The sequence below is a fragment of the Nanorana parkeri genome, unplaced genomic scaffold, assembly GCF_000935625.1.
Source record: "Nanorana parkeri isolate BGI_ZX_2015 unplaced genomic scaffold, ASM93562v1 scaffold522, whole genome shotgun sequence".
Classification (NCBI taxonomy): domain Eukaryota; kingdom Metazoa; phylum Chordata; class Amphibia; order Anura; family Dicroglossidae; genus Nanorana; species Nanorana parkeri.
In genome coordinates, this window is record NW_017306790.1 from 623,890 (window position 1) to 647,441 (window position 23,552).

Here is a 23,552-nt window from a genome sequence, read left to right on the forward strand (position 1 = left end):
TCCTTCCGGAGGGTGGCTACTTTTCTTCCCCATGGTCCCTGTGTGTTGTAAAGTAGCCACCGCCCCAAGTGTACTTTTTGTTTAACAGGATTTTAAATAATGCCAACAGTTTGTGCAGGGCTTTACAAAATCAAGTGAGATGGTAGAGTTACAAAGTGGTTCAAGAAAAAGGTTTATGATCTTGCTTGTGAGAGCTAATGATTAATAAATTCATTAAGTCCAGGGTCAGCGCAGCCGTCTACCAGGAGATTTTGGAGCACTTCATGCTTCCTTCCGCAGACGAGCTCTATGGGGATGCTGACTTCATTTTACAGCAGGACATAGCACCTGCCCACACTGCCAAAAGCACCAAAACCTGGTTCAATGACCGTGGTATTACTGTGTTTGATTGGCCAGCAAACTCGCCTGACCTGAACCCCATAGAGAATCTATGGGGCATTGCCAAGAGAAAGATGAGAGACATGAGACCGAACAATGCAGAAGAGCTGAAGGCCGCTATTGAAGCATCCAGGTCTTCCATAACACCTCAGCAGTACCACAGGCTGATAGCTTCCATGCCACACTGCATTGAGGCAGTAATTGCTGCAAAAGGGGCCCAAACCAAGTACCTAGTACATATGCATGCTTATACTTTTCAGAGGTCCAAAATTGTTCTATGTACAATCCTTGTTTTATTGATTACATGTAATATTCTAATTTTCTGAGATTGTGGATTTGGGGTTTTCATGAGCTGTAAGCCATAATCATCACAATTATGACAAATCACGGCTTGAACTATCTTGCTTTGCATGTAATGAGTCTATCTCATATATTAGTTTCACCTTTTAAGTTGCATTAGTGAAATAAATGAACTTTTGCACAATATTCTGATTATTCGAGTTTCACCTGTATATTCTAACATGTGATGGCAACCTGTGTGCTGAAGATAAACGGCTAGCACTCCACATGTATACATGAAGTAAACATTTTAAAGGTGTATTAATTAGGACAGACAGGAACCAGAAAACTCTAGTTAGCAAATATCGGAGAATAAAGGCAGCTCCCAATGTTATAAATGTAAAATGCGTAGTGCTCTTATTTGCAGCTCAACATTTCTTCATCCACATTCGAGTAGTATTTATCATATTCACAAGTAATTGAATTGCCACACAGATTTTTATCTTTAGGATGATAATTTTCTTTGGTCTGTATTGGAAAGACTACTAGACCCTTCGAATGTCAGTTTCAGAAGCATAACAGCAACATAAGGGTGGACCTGGAGAACCACTGTCTGCAGAGACCAATTAACTGCAACAAACCTGTAGTGCAGGGGTGGCAAACACAAGGCCCGCGGGCCGAATCCGGCCCGCCGGACCTTGTAATGTGGCCCGCGCAGGGGAGTGGAATTCGTATTGCCCGACGCCCGGGACATGTAGTTCCGGGCGCCGGGCAAGTGGTTTTTGCACCGTAGCAGGGCTGGCTTTCTTTGAGCGCCGAGAGCGGCGCTACGAGTTAATTTTGTTCATGTCCAGCACCAAACCCACAAATGTATTGACTGTGTCTGGTTAAAGTCATGTGCAGAATGGAGTGTGAGCATTGTGCACCTCCAATTAGGTTTAATAAAAAAAATGAAAACAATGACCACTGTGGAAATGCGTGATTCAATACACACTGCCAGGGCTGCCACAGCGCACTAATCTGCTTGCTAAAACGCAGTGCTTTAGGAGAGGGGCTAGTGTGAACGGGCTCTAAACCTAATTTCTCACTTTCATAAGCATTTGCAGTAGTATATGCAAGACACCTTATAGGAACAAAGGATTAACTAGGGCAGAAGGGCCCTTTTTCAGCAGACTTTCAAAATGTTTATCTGATCCCTCATTTCAGGCAAGCTGGGAGAAAAGAGTACTGAAAAGTTTGAACAGCATGTGCACAGAGCTCAATATTCCTCTTGCACGTAAGGTAAGTTTTTTTTTCATAAAACTTTAATATGAAGTGTGTGTATGTTTATGTTAATGTGTGTGTTTATGTATGTACAGTATATATCTATCTATCATGTCCATTGTATTGGTAATGATCTAATTTGAAATGCCATTGTAACATGATGCCTGATCGCTCATCACCCACTCCCTGTCCTAGGCAGCAATGGCATTTTTCATTACTTTGATATCATACATTGCCCTAAGGCACTTGACACTCTTGTGACCTCTATATTTCTGAACACTTTTCAAATAGAAATACATTTCACAACAGCTGTAAAAATGTAACTGCGGCTTTCTGAATTTTTTTTTTAATATTGTTCGACACACTTTTGAAATTGCTAACAGTTTATACCTGTAACTATTACTGTGTTGTTCATTTATGCTTGTACAGACATTTGAAGTATATGTTGTGTTAAATAAAAATGGACATTTTTTCCTTGTAATTTTTTTTCTTTTTCATTATTTAACATGTAGACGCTGGCCGATATAGGGTTTATTATGTTGGTCACATGAAATCACAGGTCCTCTTCCATGTCTTTTGTCTCTGGTGGTGGATGAGTCCTGAATACTTCAGAGAGTAGTGCCAAGTAATAACATGGCATCACTCCCTGCAGCATTTTCTAATAAGCACAGAGTGGCATAATGCCTTGTTCCCAGTTGGTGGGTCCTTGACAGCCTGGGTTCTTAGGAAGAGGGTTTAACTACGCTATTCACCAATTAACCCAGAAGACTGGTGGCATCTAGTGTCGGAGATGAAATACTGCAAGGGACAGCTCAAGATTGCAGGCCACTTTTTTATTTTTACTTGCCAAAGGGTAAGTTCACCTTTTGAATTAAATATACTGTGCAGCCAAGTAGGTTAAGAAAACACCATGTAGTTTAAGTGTCATACCTGTAGGCCATGAGTGACACCCCTAAAGCCTGTCCAAAAGGTACCACTGTAAGAGATTAGCCCCATCCTACCTAGAAGCCTGGATGCACTATTCTGTCCACTTCTGTATCTGTACCCAAAACCTTTCTTTTTAGTTTGGTATACAGTGGTGAAACGGACCTCTGCTAGAGAGAGATTGCCTCACTTTCTCTTCTGGGGACAGCCTTTTACCAGACAGGAAGTTAGGTGAAATCTTCAACAGGGAATCAGACATCAATAACAAGCTGAAAGAGGTTCTAGCATTCCCCTACATAAAGAAAAACATTTTTACATCTGTCTGTGTTGCAGTTGTCATTGTTGGAGAGTTTTTCCATCACTTCCTGTCCTGAAGATAACCATTTTGCCAGACAGGAAGTGAAGGAATCTCTCCAACAGCAGGAGTTCTATCCCCCCATTTCCTCCAAAACTAAAAAGAACGTCTAATAAGTAACTGGCCACATGAGTTCCAATGGTTTACTGCCCTTGGTTGCTGACCTCACCCATGCCTGTGCCCACATAGGGAGCAGGCAGCATCTGCCCTAGACTGGCTGCTGTAATACAGAGGTTTTTTTTTTCTTTTTGTACAGTTGTTGTGTAGCCTGGTGCTGTATTAAATGCCATTTAGGAAAATGATGGTACCAAAATGGTGGTTGGAAGCTATTTTGCTGTGAGAGTGAGTTGTAAGTAGCCAGCTGTGTGTTTGCAGATATTGCTCCCCAGTTTATCGCCTGTATTATTAATATGGTTTGTTATACAGTAAATCTTAGAAATGTCTATTTATCCTTGAATTTTATTATCACATGCTTTACATAAACAGACTGTGAATTTATGCTTAGCGAGCCTTTAAAATGCATTATAAAGAGCGGTGATGATGTGCACATTAGAAGAAGTCATAGCAGTCAGTCAGATTTTAATTTACTGTAGCCTGTTTGAAGATGAGTTCAGAGTAGTTTCTACAGATCACTGCACTTTGCCAATTTCTTTTTGCTTTATTAAATAAGCTTTTATTGCCTATCATTCATCTTCTTTAGTAAGCAAAATGTGTCATTGGTCCCAGTAGATATTTTAACCATCTGGGCAGCATTGTGTCTAAGTGGTTTATGCTCTTACTTTGCAGCATTGGGGTCTGGATTCTTTATGTGGAGTTTCTATGTGCTAACACATGATTATGTGGGTTTCACACAGGGACTTTAGTTTTTAAAAACTTGTTGTTAGAGTAAATGGTTTTAATGTGCAGTATACAGTATGTATGATTGTGTGTCTGTATACCTGCATGAGGCACACAGGACTGTAAGCTTCCTCATAAGCAGGGACTTAAGTCAGTAGTTATGCACTTAGTGGCTACTTTATTAAGTGAACTAATCTAGAACCCAAAAAGATGTACACATGGTTGGCAAGAACACTCATGTACGCTGTGGCATTCAGATAGTATTACGTTGGTTCTGAGGGGCCTATTACATGTTAAAAAAATTATACTATCAACACTGTATCCTGACCAATAGATGGATAGATCAATGGATTCATGCTATTTACACCACGTTGTCCTCCTGCCATATTTATAGCACAGAAATCAGTTCAGGCCAGGCAACAATAGCTACATGAGTCTTCAGTAACCCATTCAGGGTGATCCTGGGATTGCACTTCTACCAGCAGCCATGTCCCATCCTGATGACGTAGTCCCTGGTCCTGCGCTGGTTACATGATGATGTTGATGAGAGGCACAGAAACAAGACTGGTCAGAGACTGCAGTAAAGAGTGGCTTTGGTGGACCAGTGATCACAACCAGAACCTGCAGGGAAAAAGACTGCAAGACTATTACATTTTTTCTTTTTGGGGCGATGGGCTAAGGGTGGTGTGTGGGAAATAGCACGGAGAACAGCTTGAAGCAGTTACAGACTTCTGGCAACTCTGCTGTGACTTGTCTCATTTAAAGTGGTTTTCACTCACAGAACTAGAATTTTTTTTCCAAACAACTCTAGATACTGTAGTATGTAAAAATCCCTGGAAGTCAGCATTCTATGGTGTTATGGTGTAACAACCACATCTGGCACAGATAATTTACATGGTCAAAGTTGTCTTGATCACACATCTTTCCCATTCTAATGTTCTGTAGAACAACAACAACTGAACCTCTTAACCACACCTGCATCCTTTTGTGTATCCAATTTTAGCCATTAATCTGCTGTTTGCCTATTTGGATGACAAGCAGGTGTACTTAATAAAGTGGCCAGTGTGGGTATGCACATGTTAAAAGGATGACTAGAATAACTGAAATAAATAATATTAGGTTCCTGCACAACTTGGCCATAGGCAGGCAGGTCTTTCATCGCATATCTCATTAGAGTTGTGTGCCTCTAGGTCCATCATGATTGTCATTTCAAGGAACAGATGTGGCACATGTTCTGTGAAATGTTGCAATCACACAGTCCTCTGATACTAGCACTGTAATCTTAACCTCTATTTGGTCAGGTTGTTACAATCCACCATGGAATCTGTCACATCTGTTTTCAAGACGTGTCTTGCCAGTCACAGACATCATCATTTGACAAACCTAAGAGGTACAGCAGGAAACAAATGTGTATGCATCTAGTATAATTGTACAATTAATTTTCTTTCATGAGAGACGCATTAATGGCTTGTGTTTTTCAGAGGCCAGCTGAAGAACAAAAAGATTTACTCAATAAATGGAATGAAATGGGAACGGATGAACCAGGTATAGGTCTATAATGTATTTGGCCTTTAATGCACCCTCTGATTAAAGTGGTCCTAGAGTGAATGTATGTGCTTGGGACCAAACTTCATGGCAGTGGTAATGTGTGCCCTGTAAAAGAAGAAAACACATAAATGTTAAAGTTAAAAGTTAAAGTCCAGCCAGGAAAGTTTCCCTCTGTAAACAATACCCAACAACCACTTCTGATAATTGCTACGAAAATAAACCCTAATCTATATGCCCCAAATACTCTCCGAAATTCTGACTCCGTAGTCTTTTCTCTTCATTGCTGCAGAGTGACAAGGTCCTCTTTCAGGTGTCTACGTCACTCCTGGGTGACGTGGAAATTTGTCTGGCTGTAGGGCAGAGACTCTACCCCCGCATCGTCCTTACGCCTGTCCCATAGATCTAATCCCGGGCAGTCCCATTCCCACTGGAAGAATTTACCCGCTCTCGCAGCCTGAATTGGCTCACCTTAAAGTCTACCTAGATGATGACAATCTAAAGAGAGGTTTTATTAGACCCTCCACCTCCCCTGCGAGTGCGGGAATGTTCTTTGTGAGGAACAAGGACGGCTCACTCCATGGGATACTCCCAGGTCCTAAAGGCTGCAGAGGTGGCTTGATGTCATGGTGAGAGGGGGATGGCAAAGAAGGTTGGTGGTGGGCCAGTAATGCAGTGCTGGATCACCAGTCTCCACTTGTAGAAAAGGCACTGGCAAGGGATAGGGTGGAAGGTGGAGTCAGATAAGTGCTGCATTATTATTAGGAGGCTCATAGTCAAGCAAATATTAAATAATCTACTCGGAAAGTTAGACCGTATGGTGCATTTATCACAGCTGATGAGCAGGCTTTTATGTAGATTACATTGAACTGAAGTCTTGCATGAGCTTATGAAATGTAGCATTTAGTTTGCATCATCAATTTCATTCTGTTTTAGTTTAGTTTGTGCTTTGTTTTCCAGACTTAGCCCTTTTTAGACCCGTGTATGCACCTAAGGATTTTCTTGAGGTATGTAAATACTGTAAGAATAAAATGTTTAACGATTACATAGAGAATTGGTTAGATATTTGGACAACTGCCTCTCAAAGCTTTGCCATTATAATAACCATTGAGTAGCTCGCACCTTCCAGAATGCAAAATACACAACCCTATATAACCCAATATATCTTCATGAATGTCCAGAAGCACAAAGAATCTGGATCCACATCTATCACCTGATTAAAATATACGTCATCAAAATTTACATCAAAATCCCTGGGAAGTTCTACTTCATAAACCTGCTTTGCCTCTCACCAAGAATGAGCACAAGCATGTCGCCTTTATCTGTCTGTATTTAACTACTGCACTTGAAATGAAATTTGTGTACTTTTTCCTTATAGGTGCTTATTAATCTTCGTAATCCTAACTATGATACTGACCAGACAAGTTTTAGGGCTCAACTTGGTCTGATTCCAGTTCAATTTAAAATTAAGGACATCCCAGAACTGGTAAGTCATAGTAGAAATAAGTCTCTGTTCTGCTCCAGGTACCTATTCACCCCCAGTACAGTCTGGTTACAGCACAGAGCTATAGCCTGCATGCAGTGCAATGTCATTTGATGGGTAACAAAAAGAATAGGACATTTTACTGTAGATAGACCTTTTACATTTTATTTTAGCACTTTATAAAACTATATAAGTTGTAGACTGATTACATTTGCTGATGCATTTTAGTTAGATACATGCTTCTTTTCTGAATTATCTCATCCTTCCATATATTAAATGGCATAGGCTAAAGTATTTACTAGAGGTGTACCGAAATGGAGATTTTAAAACCGAAATAAAAAAAATTGCCCTGATATTTCCCTTTAAAATAGAAAAAGAGATAGAGGACACAAAGTCCTCTATCTCTTTTTCTGTGTCCCCTGTTATCAATGAACAGGAATCCTCTATGAGTGTTCCTGTTCATTGATAACATGAGGACAGAGTATGTTTACATCTAACCACAATCATGAATGAACAGGAGGTGATGTAGATCACTTCCCATTCATTCATAATTGAGGATATAGTTAACATACCATGTTCTCAATTATGCACAAACACTCAGCGATCACTGATCACTGAGTGTTTGTAACTTGCTCTCCTCTCTGACACGCTGTCACAGGAGTCTAAGCAAGCGGAGCAGGGAGGAGAGCTCAGCCTCCTGTGACAGCGTGGCCTGTCTCCGCCCACACACCGCTCTGCCGGACTGTGATAGGAGGCTGAACGGTGTGGGAGTAGAGACAGCGGCCGCTCACAGCGCTCTCGTCCCGCAGTGCTCGGCAGGCTGTCACACAGGCTGGGACACAGAGCAGCGCCCAGCGGGGAAGAGAGAAAGCAGGGATGCTCCACTGTATCGGCAGGAAAATTGCACTTTCGGCATTATGCCGAAAGTGCCATTTTTGGCCGATATATCGGTGCATCCCTAGTATTTACAGTTTGTTTTTAATTTATTTGTGTGAAGAGGGCTTGCTGATATAAAATGCTTTAGACTCTTTTTGCATACACTGCTTCTCTAGGAGTTTGCTGTGTTAAACTTTGCATTGATAGCAGTTACAACCAAGGTAGTGGGAATCCAGAGGTCGTTTTGTTATCTTTACTCATGGTCACTATCAAATAAATACATATATAGTTATTAATGCCTACAAATGTGATTTGCATGCATATTAGTATACAATATTTGTTATTTACCTACCTAAAAAAATATTATATTTGTTAAAAGTTATTTTTAGTCCTTACCATAATATATAAATATTTAAGAAAACATTATACATTCCTATAGGCATTAGCAGCCTAGTGCATTAGGGTGTGCACACAAAAATACAAACACACACGTGTCCACCCGCCCGGCTTCCTGATTGGATGGGAAGCCGAAGCCACGCTCCCTCACAGCTTCCCAGGCACTGAGGACTGCAGCTGTTATGTGAGGTATATAAGTGGCAAGAGCTCTGTGCTCTGTTTTGCTGAGCTTGTCACAGAGAGATCTTTGTGCCCTCTCCACCAGCTCAGTGACTAAAAACACGGAGCCTACTGTTGCGGTTTCGGTGTTGCGCTTAGGGTGATTAGGCTGTGCCCAGGCACACCCTGTGTGCACGCCTATGCACATTCCCTTTAAGTAATAGGGAAGCTCATGGTGGTCGCAGTGCTAGTTTAAAACAACACTAAACTCAGGAGCTAAATCTTAAAAATGCATTCAAGTACCATAACTAACAAAAATTTAATTTATTTGTGTATCACTCAGCTGTAGATCCTCAAATCATCTCTGAATTCATGCTGACACCGTCCTTCCTTCTGGTGACTACTCCTGTGATGGACTACAATCTCAATACAAATTACTAAATTAATGTAAGATTCTAGGCAATCACAGGAGCGAGCTTGGAGCGGTGACTACTTTACAACACACGCAGGTACCATGGGAACCAAAAGTAGTCACCCTCCAGAAGGAAGGACAGTGTCGACACCAATTCAGAGATGATTTGAGGATCTACAGCCGAGTGATACACAAATAAGTTTCAGTTGATGAGGGTGCTCTCCGCCCACCTTACAGCAATCCCGGCCAGTAAGAATGATGGTGCTAGTAGTGACTACCACGGATGGCACCGTGCAAAGTACGAAATGAAAAAGCAGGTCACCAGCACTCAAATTATTTAAATAGATATGTCCTTTTTAATGGACAATTATGTCACGACAATAAACAAAGCTGACGTTTCGGGGCCGCGCAGGGTCCCTTCTTTAAGGCAGATAGATGTGACAATGTGATAGTATTCATGCACCACATATATACCCCATAAAACCAGTTAATCATCAATAGCCACACCCCTGTGATGTCAGAATTGCGGGAGAAAACGCCATATTTAAAAATCAAAATATCATTTAAAAACAGCATATTCAAATTCACAAAGATAGTTAATGAACTGTACCCACAATCTGATGATCCAAGGAAGCGCTGTGGTGGTAGAGTGTCCGACATCGCTACTGCATATATGCACGCCGGTGTGGTGCATGAATACTATCACATTGTCACATCCATCTGCCTTAATGAAGGGACCCTGCGCGGCCCCGAAACGTCGGCTTTGTTGATTGTTGTGACATAGTTGTCCATTAAAAAGGACATATCTATTTAAATAATTTGAGTGCTGGTGACCTGCTTTTTCATTTGATACACAAATAAGATATATTTTTGTTACTAGTTAGGTACTTGAATGTATTTTTATGATTGTATTTTTGAATGTATTTTTATGATATGAGTTTATTGTCACTTTAATTATCTAGACCTATTGGCAGCTATCTCAATTTCTGTATAGACCTGGAAACTTTTACATGCTTATTATGATTAATATTATTTTTAAATCTTTTTTTTTTTGTAAAGTAATTCGTATTTTCGGCTATTTTAACCTTAATGTCTAAGTATTATTAGTATTGCTCTTCACAATATGGAGTAAGGGCTTTGTGGATTATACCACCCTCCTACATGGTAGCAGCTGTATTTTTCAGCTGCCCTAAAGCTGTCATTTGAATATCTGTACAGTCTGTCATTTTTGATCTCTGGGATTTAATGCACTCTCACCTTTTGAGAAAAACAGCATCAATGTAATGGAAGGACGTTCATTCACCACTACGTAACCTCCAAGCATACGGTCAACTAGTGACTAGGGCTATGGACTGACCAGGGTCAGAGGGATTTACCGATGAGTTGAATAGGAGAGCTGGTATGTGGTAATATGATTCTGGAATGTTTGATAGTTTGAAATCCAAGCCATTTTCTTGGGTATTCTTAGCTGAGGGATGAACACAAGTTCCTGACAGGGACCAACAAGTTCACTTTAGCATTGCCGTATCAAGAAGCTTGAGAATGTTTTTGTACTTTAATTTGTGATAGTGCCTTGCTCAGTAAAAAGTTATACACGTGAATTGTCACTTCACAGCGAAACACTCAACCTCTTTAGTGCAGAGGAACTAGCCATGCTTTCCTTTTGCCATCAAAGAAGTATTATATTTTAATTTAAAGAAAAATTACCCCTGTCTAAACCAGCCCTTTTGACAAATGTGCGTGTTGTGAACTTTTTAAATGTTCCATAACTTCACAATTACTGTTTAGGACATCATCCCAGTAATGTATTTTATGCTAAAAATATAAAGCAAGATTTTTTTTCCACTAGATTTTCTTTTCTTAATGGATCATGTTTAGTTTAGATCAGTGGAGTAACCAGAGTTATGGGCGCCCGGGGCAGAACATTTTTTTCGCCCCCCCCCCATATTATATAAACATCCACTGGAACTGTACCCCCCACCCCCACACATATATATCAGCTAAGGAACTACAAGTCCAAGCATGCCATCATTGTCCCTGTACACCCCCCCCCCCCACACACACACATATCACCCAGGGAACGGCAATATCTGGTTGTTGTACAGGGGCAATGAGGGCATGCTGGGACTTGTAGTTCCCTAGCTGATATGTTATGAAGCTGTATTCCACCTGAAAGTACTACAATTACATTATAGAACTAAGAATAGAACATAAAATAAAACTTTTTTTTTCTAATACTCACCTGATTCCTGGATCCACCGACAAGCGCAGCCTCCCGTCTCCCACGCTGTTAGAAGTTGCATACAGCGTGTGCTGGTTACTACTTAAACCGGCGCGTGCAGTGTGCAGCTTCTGAGGAGATACGCTATTAGCATAGCGGGGAAGGCGGCTGCGCATTTTGCATCACTCCCGCTACGCTAATAGCGTATCTTCTCAGAAGCTGCACACTGCGCATGTGGGTTTAAGTAGTAACCAGCACACGCTGTATGCAACTTCTAACAGCGTGGGAGACGGGAGGCCGGGCTTGTTGGATCCAGGAATCAGGTGAGTAGTATTAAAAAAAAAAAAGTTTTATTTTATGTTCCCGGGGGCATTTAAAAATGTCCCCGGATTTTATTTTTAAAAAATGTGTCACCTTACCTTAGCCTGGTGGTCAGTGGGGGCTTCCTGGACCCTGGTTGTGGGAGGTCTGCCGTGGACCCTGGTTGTGGGGGGGGGGTCTGCCATGGCCGCAGGTGCAGTGTCTCCTTCCCTCATGCACATGCACCCGGCTGGCCAGCCTGCCCGCATCAGACGCGGCTCTGTGTGGGTGGCCGCTCACTCCTCCGAGGCCCCAGCTGGCGACTCTCTACAGTGCCTGATTGGAGAGCCGCGTCTGCCTGATCCAGCCAGCCCGGATCGCCGCTTATTTAGTTTTGTTGTTGTGAAAGGGTATCTTTATTGATAAGTGATGTGTGTAAGTTCCTTTGAAACTGCTTATAAGTTTAAATATAGGGATGCCAGTTCAAAGACCAATGTTTTTATGTTATTAATTGCATTGAAAGCGGTCCTTTTCTTCTTGTTTATTTGCATTGTAGTGGGCCATTAGCTTAAGTGCGCCATCTTGAGAAATGCATTTTCCTGTTGCCTGAAAGCATGGGCAGCTGCTAACCAGCAAAACCATTTACATTCCTTTGTGTCTTGTTCCTGGCTCGAATTATTACGTATCTGTTATAAGTGATCTGTATAGCGGTAAACATCTTCTGCTGCTGGGACAGGATGAGGTTGGTTGAGTAAAGTGCCTGTGAGAGGCTTCACGTTTGCATGTATAGTAAGCTATTTCTAATAAAAATATGGTGCTCAGCACTGTTGACCTTTTTCTGAAAATACTAGTAATTTAGCTGGTATGCTGGCTTCTTCAAGTATACATAACAAGCAAGTCAAGTCAGAAGTCCTCAATTTCAGTTCAACAGTTCAAGTATCGAAGCCAAAAAGACAGCACAACAGCCAGTAATCTGGCAATTGCAGAATGAAAAGTTAACAATGGCAGCCTCAGGAAATATTTCCTCTATTAATACATCTGAGTGGAAATACACTTAGTTAGATCAGTATAGTAGCTTTGCCACACGTGGATTCTTTGAAAGCAACTACAAATGGGAGGTAACGTTTCCGTACTTCAGATGGCGCCTGCTGTAAATCAGAACATACCCTCCTTCTAATAGAATTCTCTTTGAAAACAACACATTATAAGTTGAAATATGCTTTTTTTGAAAGCCAGATAGGTTACAGACAACATTAATCAGATGAAACAATACATTGGAAACCATTTTGAAAAATACTAAATGACTAGGTATCAGCCTACACTATTTCACTATTTCACTTTTGGCTGAAAACATGATTATTAATGTATCATTTTACAGTATTGATTATGAGATTAATTACATGGCTGTATATATTCCAGGGAGTGTTACATATTTTGTCTTTTAAATCCAGAGAGAATTCTTCGGGGAACTTAACCTAAACATAGGTCAGCTGGGAGTGGATGACTCTACACCAGTCCCACCAGGTAAGTTTCGTGTTCTCTCTCAGGCCCGCTCCTCTGCTGCTTGACAGCAGGCAATGGGCGGGTGCAATAGCAATCCTGCTATTGCAATCTGAAATATCCGGTGGGGGGGTGGGGGGAAGGGGCGCACACTAGAGGCACTGGATGTGGGGGCACACTGGAGACACTGTTTGCTGCTGCAGCACTGTCGGCACATATCAGTAATATCGGTATTTAAGATGGTATTTAAGACCGATACCAAATATTTTGAAATTTGTGAATTTCGGCCATAATAATTGGTAGATCCGATAATCGGTTGACCCCTAATTTCAATACATCCCCACTCCATACAAAACTAAAAAAAAAAAAAAAGTTTTCCCTGGACATACACTTAAAAGCTGAAGTCCAGGGAGGTAAAAAAGACACAAATGATTGCTGCTCTGTATTCATTTACAGATAAGTATTTTTTTTAATGCAAGCAAGTAAGTATCTGATTCTGACCTGTTATCAGCCTCTGCAATCCCTGTACAACAGTGCTCTGACTGGAAGAGGGAGAAGCAGCACAATGAGCCAATCAGTTGTCCTGCATTGCTCATATTGCTAACAAGGAGCATGTTGATGGGAAAGGAGATCAGACAGTTGAGTGGATCAGTCTGCTGCTTCTCCTTTCCCTGTCCAGTCTGGCTTGGGGAGGGATAAGACCTGTGAATGTTGCATAACTGCAGTAGAGAAAATGTGATAAAACAGCTCCCACATATGTTAGCCCAAGAAAATGTAACCCGTGTATTTAGTTCTTTGCCTGGAGTTCAGCTTTAAGATATCATTATGTGAGACGTGTCAAAACGATTCAATTTGTATCAACGTAATCTGAGAAATGTATCAGTGAAGATGGTGACATTTCGGTTTAATTCTTGATTACAGTTGAGCAATATGTATTGAGAGACCCCAATGTCATTTAACTTTTTTTTCTTTGATTTCAAGAATTGTTCGAAAATGAATACTTGCGCATTGGAAAGAAAAGTAAGTGATGTTCACTGCTTTGTCCTTTGTCTTGTAGAATTGTCTCCTGGATATATTGTTACTTTTATAGATGAAAACAATCAGCTGTTATAAGAGCTGAAATAAGAACCCAGCAAATGAAGCGATTAAAGGATCAGCAGAGAGCCATCAAATATTGTTCTCTTTGGGAGTTAATACACATGTCCTGGGGTGAAACTTCATTTATTTTGCTGTCTGCAAAGTTTGCAGCTAATCTTTTAATTGCTGTCCTTATTGCCACTCATATCATTTCTTTATGTATTGTTGGAATATTGTCACATCTAAGACCGTTTAAGACCATTTGTAACACAGCTTGTCCTCTGTAGTGACATATCAGCTCTAGGAGGGGAGGGAGACTACACATTTGTACTGTGTTTTTCAAATATGATTCTCGATAATGAAGTAAAATTAAAGCCATAATATCCATTGACTGACCATAGAAATGTGTCAACCTATATGATCAAGGTTGTCAAGTGCAAATACTGAGTCACTGAACCAGGACGGGTATGCAGACCTGTCTTTTCTGATTTCCACATTTGTTATGGGTTAGTCACTTAGAAAGTATTAAGGCTAGTGGGTTAGTATAATCCTCAGTCAGTTCGCCTATTCAGAAGAAGGTCAGCAAAGTTAGCTCTCATTAAAATACTTAAATACATATTTAAACAAGAACTCCGGGATTTTGAAAAGTTAACCCTTGCAGTGGAGCTACCCCCCCGCACTCCAAGGGTTAACTGTTCAAGGAGCAGTTTTGCTAATGTGCAGACGATTGCAGAATTACCTTGGCATGCAGGGCAGATCCAGGTATTATTTAAAGCGAAACTCCATGAAGTTGAAAAGTTAACCCTTGCCGTGGGGCTACCTCCGCACTACAAGAGTTATTGTTTCACATTCCTGGAGTTCTGCTTTAAATAATAGCTGAATCTGCCCTGCATGTTAAGGTTCTTCTGCAATCCTCTGCACATTAGCATCCAGACTGTGAAAGGAAGCCATCTAAGCCTTATTGCTTTGCACAGTGCTTTGAATCTAACAAACTCTGCTGATTGGATTAGAGAGTACAGAGATGAACTCTTGAATAAGTCGCTGTTCCCTCATAATCCAGTCACAGACTTGACCAAGCTGCATTGCTTTGACTGCAGTGGATGAAAGTAAATGGTCAAAACCTTTTCATGACGTTTCAACTATAAAATTAGCTGGACAGAACTATACATTTCTCTATCGTTGTAACACTTTCCTGTGCATTAATCTGGTGATGGGTTTTACCCTCTGTCTGAGGTGCTCGGCTTCCAGCCAATCTGCTCTCAACTTCTTTGTTAAAAGGCTAGTACACCTGTTACCTGACGTTCGAGCACCAGGTTAAAACACTAAGGCCCCATTCACACTGAGAGATTCGCAAATCGCGCGTTTGACGTGCGATTCGCATGTTGCGCGATATCGCGCAAATGCTTGCATTGAGCAAGCTAGAATCGCGGCAAAATCAGCTCCAAAAAGGGTCCTGCTGTAGCGACACACGACCCGCGATAGCGACGGACAGAGCCCCATTGCCATGCATTGGAGAGCGATATCGCGCGGTAAATAGCCGCGATATCGCGGGAATTACCGCGCGATAAATCGCTCAGTGTGAATGGGGCCTAACTGCTGGACACCTTGTGTTTCATGAAGCTTGCTCCCTGTTTCCTGAGGATTCCTGCGAACTGCTATCTTATCTGCATTGCTGAGTTTCCTTTGGACTCTTTTTGCTCCTAGTGAGATCCTGCCCTTCCTGCAAGAGAACTGTTATCGCAGTCTTCAATGCACTGTCTGTGCTGCATGCACCTGTGTATTACCTGTGAGTTTCCACTCTCCAGGTTCTATGTGGCTACATTTTTCTGTCAGCCTGCTTCTTCTGTGTATCCTGACTAGCCATGCTGTTATAGACTCTCTGCTTTGCGTTTCCTAGTACTCTGATGTATGGACTCCTGCCTCTGAGAACTTCTGCATCGGGAAGTCCTGATCAGTAGTGTTTAAACAGACTTTTACCCTGTCTGCCATTGTATCCTGGAACTCAGGGCTGCAACTGTTCCATGTGTTTCCTCTGCAGGATTCTGGTGGCTGTGCCTGCACAGGTGTGTTAGAGGGACACAACCTGGCAGCTGTTCTGCAGCGAAGTCCATCTCCCTTTGTAGGGGGCTCTGGTAAACACCTGGTGCTCCTTAGACTCTGCACCTCTCTCACACCCCTGCTAATTGTGCAGTTACCCTTGCTTTCCCTGTGTCCTGAGACCCTGTTGCCTCTATGGCGTCTGCCTGTGCCTGGCTACTATGTAAAAACCCCGGAGCCTGCATCTTCTGTGAATACAGTCCCCTGACCATGACATTCATCCATTGAGGGACACAGCTCTGAAATATTCTGAGACGTAGGGTTATGCTGCTGCCTCCAGGAGAAATGGACACTAGGCAAAAAATTAAAAGCCTGAGACTTTAAGTACATAACCCCTCCCACCACACACCTGCCAGTTTCACTTAGTGTCCTCAGGAGAATGGATGTGTCTTTCTGTTCTGGTTTATCATTTTAATTTGTTTTGTTTCTTGATTGAAATTCTCCTATAAATTCATGCTGAACATTATTAAATCTTGTTAGATTTTTTCTAGCTATCCGACATAATTTGGTAGATTCATTCTGGATAAGATTAAATCCTGGATGTTTCTCTAGTTATCCAGAAGCAAGTTGTTTCTAGTCTCAATGCTGAATATTTGTCCTGCGGTTGTCCTGAGTTCCTGATGTCATCTCTTAACGCTCAGGCCAGTATTAAATGGGGATTACTGTTACTGTACATGGGACCAAGGCTGTGGATTTTTGAGTAAATGTATTTACTTAATGTAATAAAGGTTGGGTGCTTTCCCTCCTTTTATTTACTTTGACTTTTCTATTTTTTGTTTTTCTGAATCCTCATAAGCTAAATGCTTCTATAAAAAAATTCCCTACTGTCTCTTTAAGAGGCCAGGACATGGCTGTGACGGACTGAACCGTCACTGGGGCTGCTGGAGGAGCCCGAGGGCTAGCCTCCTTCCTACGGACTATGGACCCAGAACTATGGAGACCCCCCTCAGACCTCTTGGGGTTACATGGAACCATTCTCCTAGGATATGTGTGGAGTGGGTATACTGCATGTTTCCCCCGACATTACAGACACACACCACTGTGTTTATTATAGGCAGCAGGCTATCTGGAGGGGCCATTGTTTACAGTGATGGGATTAAGCTCTTCTCTAATTAAGACAATGCGGCACCTGGCTGTCTGGTGGAGGGGACACACTGAACTCTAATCTGATCCTGTGAGGTATAAACTCTGTGCGCTCTTCCTCAATAAAGCAGTTCTTGGTTTCCTCTTCAACATTGGTGTTGTCTGATGATTGAGGAGGTTAGCGTTCTGTCCTAAGATATTGGTTCTGTCCAATAATTAGGCAGGTGGGCTGCGGAGACTGGAATTCAGGTTCCAGCGGGGAGGAAGGTGATTTCTGACGGAGGTACCCAGTCGGGGTACCAGGCGGTCCGTCACAATGGCTATGATGATGCATTCGAATTTACAACTGTGCGTGCGTGTGCATATGCGGCATCACATTCTGGATCCAGAGCGGTTTACAGAGACCAGCGGTGGTTTTGGCCCTACTATTACTATTTCTTCTGATTTCTTTCATTGCATTTGTTTACCAAGGAGCGAAATGGGGGTTATTCACTCTGCTGCCAGAGGCAGCAGAGTGAATAACCGATCTGTAGTGAAGGGAGCCGAACCCCGTTCGGCTATTCCCTTCAGCACTGTATGGCTGAAAATGACAACATATAGGCAGAGCCAGGAGTGATGTCACTGCTAGCTCCGCCTATCTGTTGACATTCGGCCGCCAACTGTCAAATTATTCATTTTGACAGGTGCTGGAGTTCGGGTTCAGTCAGAGGGCTTTTGGGGGAATTCCACTCATTTAAAAAAATTTTTTTTTTACTGGAAGTCCCACCTAACATTCATATCCGATCTAAAGGGTCTGGTATGGTTTGGAAGGGAGACCCCCACCCCCACTTCGGCTGTGTGTTCTGCTATTGTGATTAGCCAATACAACAGAAGGCTTCCCGCAGCCGAAGCAAGCCGAAGGATTAGCCGAAGGTTCGGCTTAATCCTTTGGCTCGTTAGGGAATAACCCCCTATATAACTCTCCTATTTCTCATCTTAAAAAAGCATTGACTATTTCTATTGATGATGCTCCTTTGTTTGAGGATCGACAAGATAATTTGAGAATCTTTCTCATATCATTTATTCTTTAACTGGTTTGGCTCTTCAACCATTGTTGGCTACTGTCCTTATTTATCAGACTTTTGCCACTTAGATAAAAAAAGGTGATGGAAGTACATTCAATCTTGTGCGGAACTTCATGTTTCAGCAATTTCAGTGGTGCACATCCCAGGATTTGAAAACTGGCAGGCGGATTTTCTCAGCATACAGCATTTGGATTCAGGCAAGTGGTCTCTTCATCCATAGGTGCTTCAACAATTTTGACAGTGCTGGCGAACACTGGACCTTCTAGCTTCTCTCCACATCAAAAAGATGGACAGATTTGTTTCCAGAGCAAGAGATCCAACGGCGGATGCGGTAGATGGCTTATTTGCTCCGTGGAATTGAAATACACACTAATGTATGCCTTTCCTCCACTGACACTGTTGCCTCATCTGCTTCACAGGATAGAACACAAAGAATTCCAGTCATTCTCATCGCTCCAAAAAGCTTGCAGGGTGTGGTATGCTGACCTGGTTTATATGTTGGCAGCAGAGGATCCATGGTTTTTCCAGATCAGCCAGATCTGTTGCCTCAAGGGTCAATCTTCCACCCTTCTACTCGGTCATAGCTGTTGAAACCCAAAATGTTAAAAGACAGAGGAATTTCAGATTCTGTTATTCCTACTATGCTTAAGACTTGTAAGATCTTCTGCTCATAAAATGTATCACCATACATGGAAGGTAGTAGTATACGAACAGACCACACTATCCAGAGAATTCCAATACTTCAGACTTTATTGAAATTCACATCAAATCCAGTATAACAGTGAATAAAAATAAAAGTGTATAAAGCAACAAATACCAGTACTGCACACCCCCAACCACCTACAACCTCTCACGTGGAGACGCACCTACTAGACCAGCGCCTGGGGAGCCCTGATGGCGGCTAAGGAATTGGAGCAGTGAGATTTCCTTTGGCTCTACACCATACATGGAAGGTTTATTTTTGTTAGTGGGAGTCCTTGGGGTTTTGCCCACGTGCTTTTTCTATATTGCGTATTCTGTATTTCCTTCAACTTGGGGTCGATCAACGTTTATGGGAGTTACACATGTGGCCCCTCCTGAGAGGTCTCTTCTTTCTCCATGGAACTTGAGCTTGGTTTTATCTGTATTATAAAACCTTCTTTGCAACCCGTCTGAGAAATTTATTTGTCTTTGTTATCCAAAAAGGTTGTCTTTTTTGTGGCTATTACCTCGGCTAGAAGGGTTTCAGAGTTGTCTCCTTTGTTTTGTAGAGAACCCTATTTGGTTCTTCATAAGGACAAGGTTGTTTTGACACCGCAGGTTTCCTTTTTACCCAAGGTGGTTTCGTACTTTCATTTAAATAAGGACATAGTTTTGCCTTCTCTTGTCCAGTTCCCATTCATCTGAAGGAAATTTCTCTTCATTGTTTGGATGTTGTGTGGGCTATTGGAGTTAATCTTTCAGCCACAGCTTCCGTACATAAAGATTTTTTCTAGATCCACTATTTCTAATTGGATTCATCAGGTTGTCATTCAAGCTTATGAGTTGTGGGATTTGGTACCTCCTTTTCCTGTTTCTGCTCATTCTACTAGGGCAGTTAATACTTCTTGGACATTTCAAAATCAAGCTTCTGTTACTCAAATTTGCAAGGCCACAACTTGGTCTTCTGTTCCCAGTTGTATAAAGTTGATGTTTCTGCCTTTTCTGATGCTAGTCTTGGCAGAAATGTTCTTAAGACCGCTGTTTAGATATATTTGCAGTTCCTTTATTTGTTGTTGAACTGTTTTTTTTAGTTGTTGTGGTGCCCGCCTCTCGGTTTTGGAATGCTTTTGAATGTCCCTACGTTTTAGAATTCTTCTGAGCTGTATCCCTCAATGGATGAGAAAATAGGATTTTGTTCTTGCCGTAAAATCCTTTTCTAGGAGTCCATTGATGGACACAGCTCCTTCCCCTAATTTCCTTCATACTGCTTGCTACAGCTGGCAGGTGTGAGTAGGGTTGAGTTATGCCCTTAAAGTACCAGGCTTTTAATTTTTTGCCTAGGGTCCATTTCTCCTGGAGGCAGCAGTATAGCCCTGTGTCTCAGAATTCTTCAGAGTTGTGTCCCTCAATGGATTCTGAGAAAAGGATTTTACAGTAAGAACAAAATCCTATTTTTGTGGCAGGTAAGATATATTTGCAATTCAACTGTGTGTTAGGTTTACACTGTACACACTACAAATGTACACTAGTACTAGAGAAAGCAGTATATATTGCACAGCACAGATAAGACTAATGTTCGATCTGTTATCCTAAAGCCTATAAATCACTAAGCCTTGAACAATGAAAAAGGTTACAATGCACAAAAGTTACTTTGTTATTTTGCTTCTTCAATTCTAGTTCTAGAAGAGCATGACAGTGCTGCAGCTCAGCAGTATGTGCGCCAGGGATGCCCAACAGCCTTCCGTGCTGAATTATGGGCACTCATCTTGAATATCTCAGACCAATCAGAGGTAAGATACATACCATCCAATCTATCATAGGTAAGAATGGAATACAAAAGGGGTTGCAAATATTGATTTTAGGGCTGATTTGTAAGGGAGAGATATTTGCTCTCTACTATACTCTGCATTGTAAGTCCACACCACAGCCCACATTTTACGGCTCATTCATATATGTAGTAGAGAGTGCTCCATGATTTGAGGAAAGTCGGCCATGTAACTTTCCTATTTAATAAATCTGCGCTCCTACATCTATCTTATCCACTAAAAACAAAACACCCCCAATAAGCAGCAAGTGTAGTAGTGCATAGAATCACCGTATATAACAAAATCCCCAATCACACTGCGCTTGTATAAAATAGACAATTATATACTCACATATAAGGTAAAGTGCATAACAAGAATAGTGTCCAATTGATTTCAAGACCTTGCAATATTAGAAAAAAATGTCCACTTAGTTCACCAAACTTCCATGCTAAAGTGCATCCCAATAATGCATATGTAAACAGTCCAGGTGTGCGTCACATAACACCCAAAACACACTTGGTGCTCCCTGTGTGAAAAGATCCAGAACCAGACTTGATGGACCAAAACATAATGGTCAGGTAACGCTCATAAACGTCCCCAATATCAATCGCTGCTCACAGATATCTTAAAGCAAGCTGCAGCAGTAGCACAAAATAATAAAGTGTAGTCAAATTGTTAACCCTTTCAACAGTTGGTCTCTTCTGTACAGTATGTCAGCTCCATTCTATAGCTGCTCTAAGCTGTACCATAACCCCTTCACCTCCCTTATCCTGCACATCTGTAGACCAGTATACCTCCTTCACCTCTGTCTCCCCCTGTGTATGACCTGTACATTTATTACATCTTGTGCACCATTATTGAGATGTTTTGATAACCTCAATACCAGCATGTTTCTTCCTTTAAAAAGATTTGTGGCAAAAAAACAGATCAACCTTGGAGTGCCTAATTTCCAGAAAGTGGTAATTTTAGGGGTTTTTGTACTGTTCTGGCATCTTTATTTGTGGTTATTTGTGGCATCTTTGGTTGTGGTTTAAGTGGTTATTAAATACCATGCAAGGAAATTACTATCTGTTGTGTCGCCGGTAATTCTCAGTCAAACTATCACAGCACTGAAAACTACAAAATGGCCTGTTAATGAAGGAGGTTTAACATGCTGGTCCTGAAGTGGTTAAAGAGAAAGCTCTATGGTAAAGCTAAGGCACTTGCTTCATTTAAATAAAAAACAATGCCTTGAATACAGCTTTAAAACTGATTTGCACTGAAAGAGACTCATTTATTACAAATACCACTATTCTGAGAATGTGGTATTTTGCAATTCCTGGTGCTGTCTCTCTGCAAGCTGCCTAAAGCTGGCCGCACACTTAGAATTGAGTGTAAGATTTTTCACTCGCCTCCCCCATCCACACTAAAGAGCGTGGATGGAGGAACCTCTCCTGCCAGCTATTGTATCCTGACAGCCGGCACCTAATACACAAACAGTAACTGCAGCTCATTGACTGCAATCACTGTTCAGCCAACAACTTTCTACCCGGCTCCTTCCTTGGCTGATTCAACCCTGTTATAGTTTTTGGGAAAAAAAACTTTAATTTTTTTCCATGTTAATTGTGATATCTCAAGTAAATCCTTTAAAGTAAACCAGACATGTATAGTTGTACTGGCAACACTGTGCAAGCTCTTTCAAATTTATAAATAGAATGGGGGGGAATTTATCAAAACTGGAGCAGCTGTGCATGACAACCAATCAGCTTCTCTCTTCAGTTTGTTCAGTTAAGATTTGAAATGAAAAAGAGTTTTTGTCTGCTCCAGTTTTGATGACTTCCATTCAATGTGTTTAATGATACATAATGAAGAGAGCACATTGATGTAAACAGATTTATCAGTTTGTGGTAATATTGTATTAACATTGTTTCTCTGTACAGATATAATGTGTATATGTGCATAGGGCAGTCATATTTCATATTTCATCATTACATACACAGGTTCTGCTTCTTGCCTAACATTGCTACTACACATTGGTTGTGCTTTTGAATAGAATAAGGGAGGGTTATAACCCTTGTCAGCTTTTTTTTCATCTGTGTCCCATTGGGGAGATTTTCCTTCACTTTCTGTCCAAAAGCCACAATGGGAAGTGAGAGGAAATAGCTTCAAAGTAAGGGAAATCCCTGGTGGTCACCAGGATCACCAGAACTAGTGTCCCCATTGGAGGATTTTCCATCTATTCCTGTTCTGATGACAACCCAAAGTTTGGGAATTTCTTTCATTTTCAGTGAAAATGGTCCCCAGGACAAATAGAGAGGGTGAATCTCCCTAATGGGGACACCGAGACCAATTAACGGCCGAACAGATGTTATAATTCCTCTGCATTTTATCCACAAAAAAAAATGTTTCGGCTTTAGTTGCAATTTAACAGTTAAACCTTAACAATGACCTTCTCTTATTTGCTTCATTTTGGTCTTCCAAAAAAGCCATTGAAAACATTTTGTTATCTGTTTGATTAGTGCAAAAAATGACATGTTCAGTGCTGTGTTCTGTGCACTCCACAATGTAATCTCAAGCATCGTCAGCCCTGCTCAGTTCTCTCTCTGACCTACAGACAACCTCCTCCATCTTATGGAAATGAGGTGAGTAATAGGCGTTCTGTAGTCCTAACACACTTCCTGTCCTATGGAGACAACACTACTTCTAACTACAGTACATTAAGGGAGTGTTGTTACACTAGGCCAGGAAGTGTGTTACTGGCAGGATCACCAGGTACAAATAAAGAAAAAAAAGCTTGAAAAAGAGAAATCTGATGCAGATACCACATCTAAGGGCTAT

General features: G+C 41.4%; 1 protein-coding gene across 2 annotated transcripts in view; it reads left to right on the plus strand.

Moving 5' to 3' along the window:
* TBC1D19 (TBC1 domain family member 19) overlaps window positions 1–23,552 on the plus strand; it is a 108,986-nt gene that overhangs the window by 34,739 nt on the left and 50,695 nt on the right. For both annotated transcript variants that reach the window (XM_018561406.1, XM_018561407.1), the window contains 7 exons: window positions 1,864–1,938; window positions 5,518–5,581; window positions 6,542–6,588; window positions 6,960–7,067; window positions 12,880–12,952; window positions 13,910–13,948; window positions 20,608–20,720. In XM_018561406.1, the coding sequence (XP_018416908.1) occupies window positions 1,864–1,938; window positions 5,518–5,581; window positions 6,542–6,588; window positions 6,960–7,067; window positions 12,880–12,952; window positions 13,910–13,948; window positions 20,608–20,720 (519 nt within the window). The remainder of the gene's footprint in view (window positions 1–1,863; window positions 1,939–5,517; window positions 5,582–6,541; window positions 6,589–6,959; window positions 7,068–12,879; window positions 12,953–13,909; window positions 13,949–20,607; window positions 20,721–23,552) is intronic.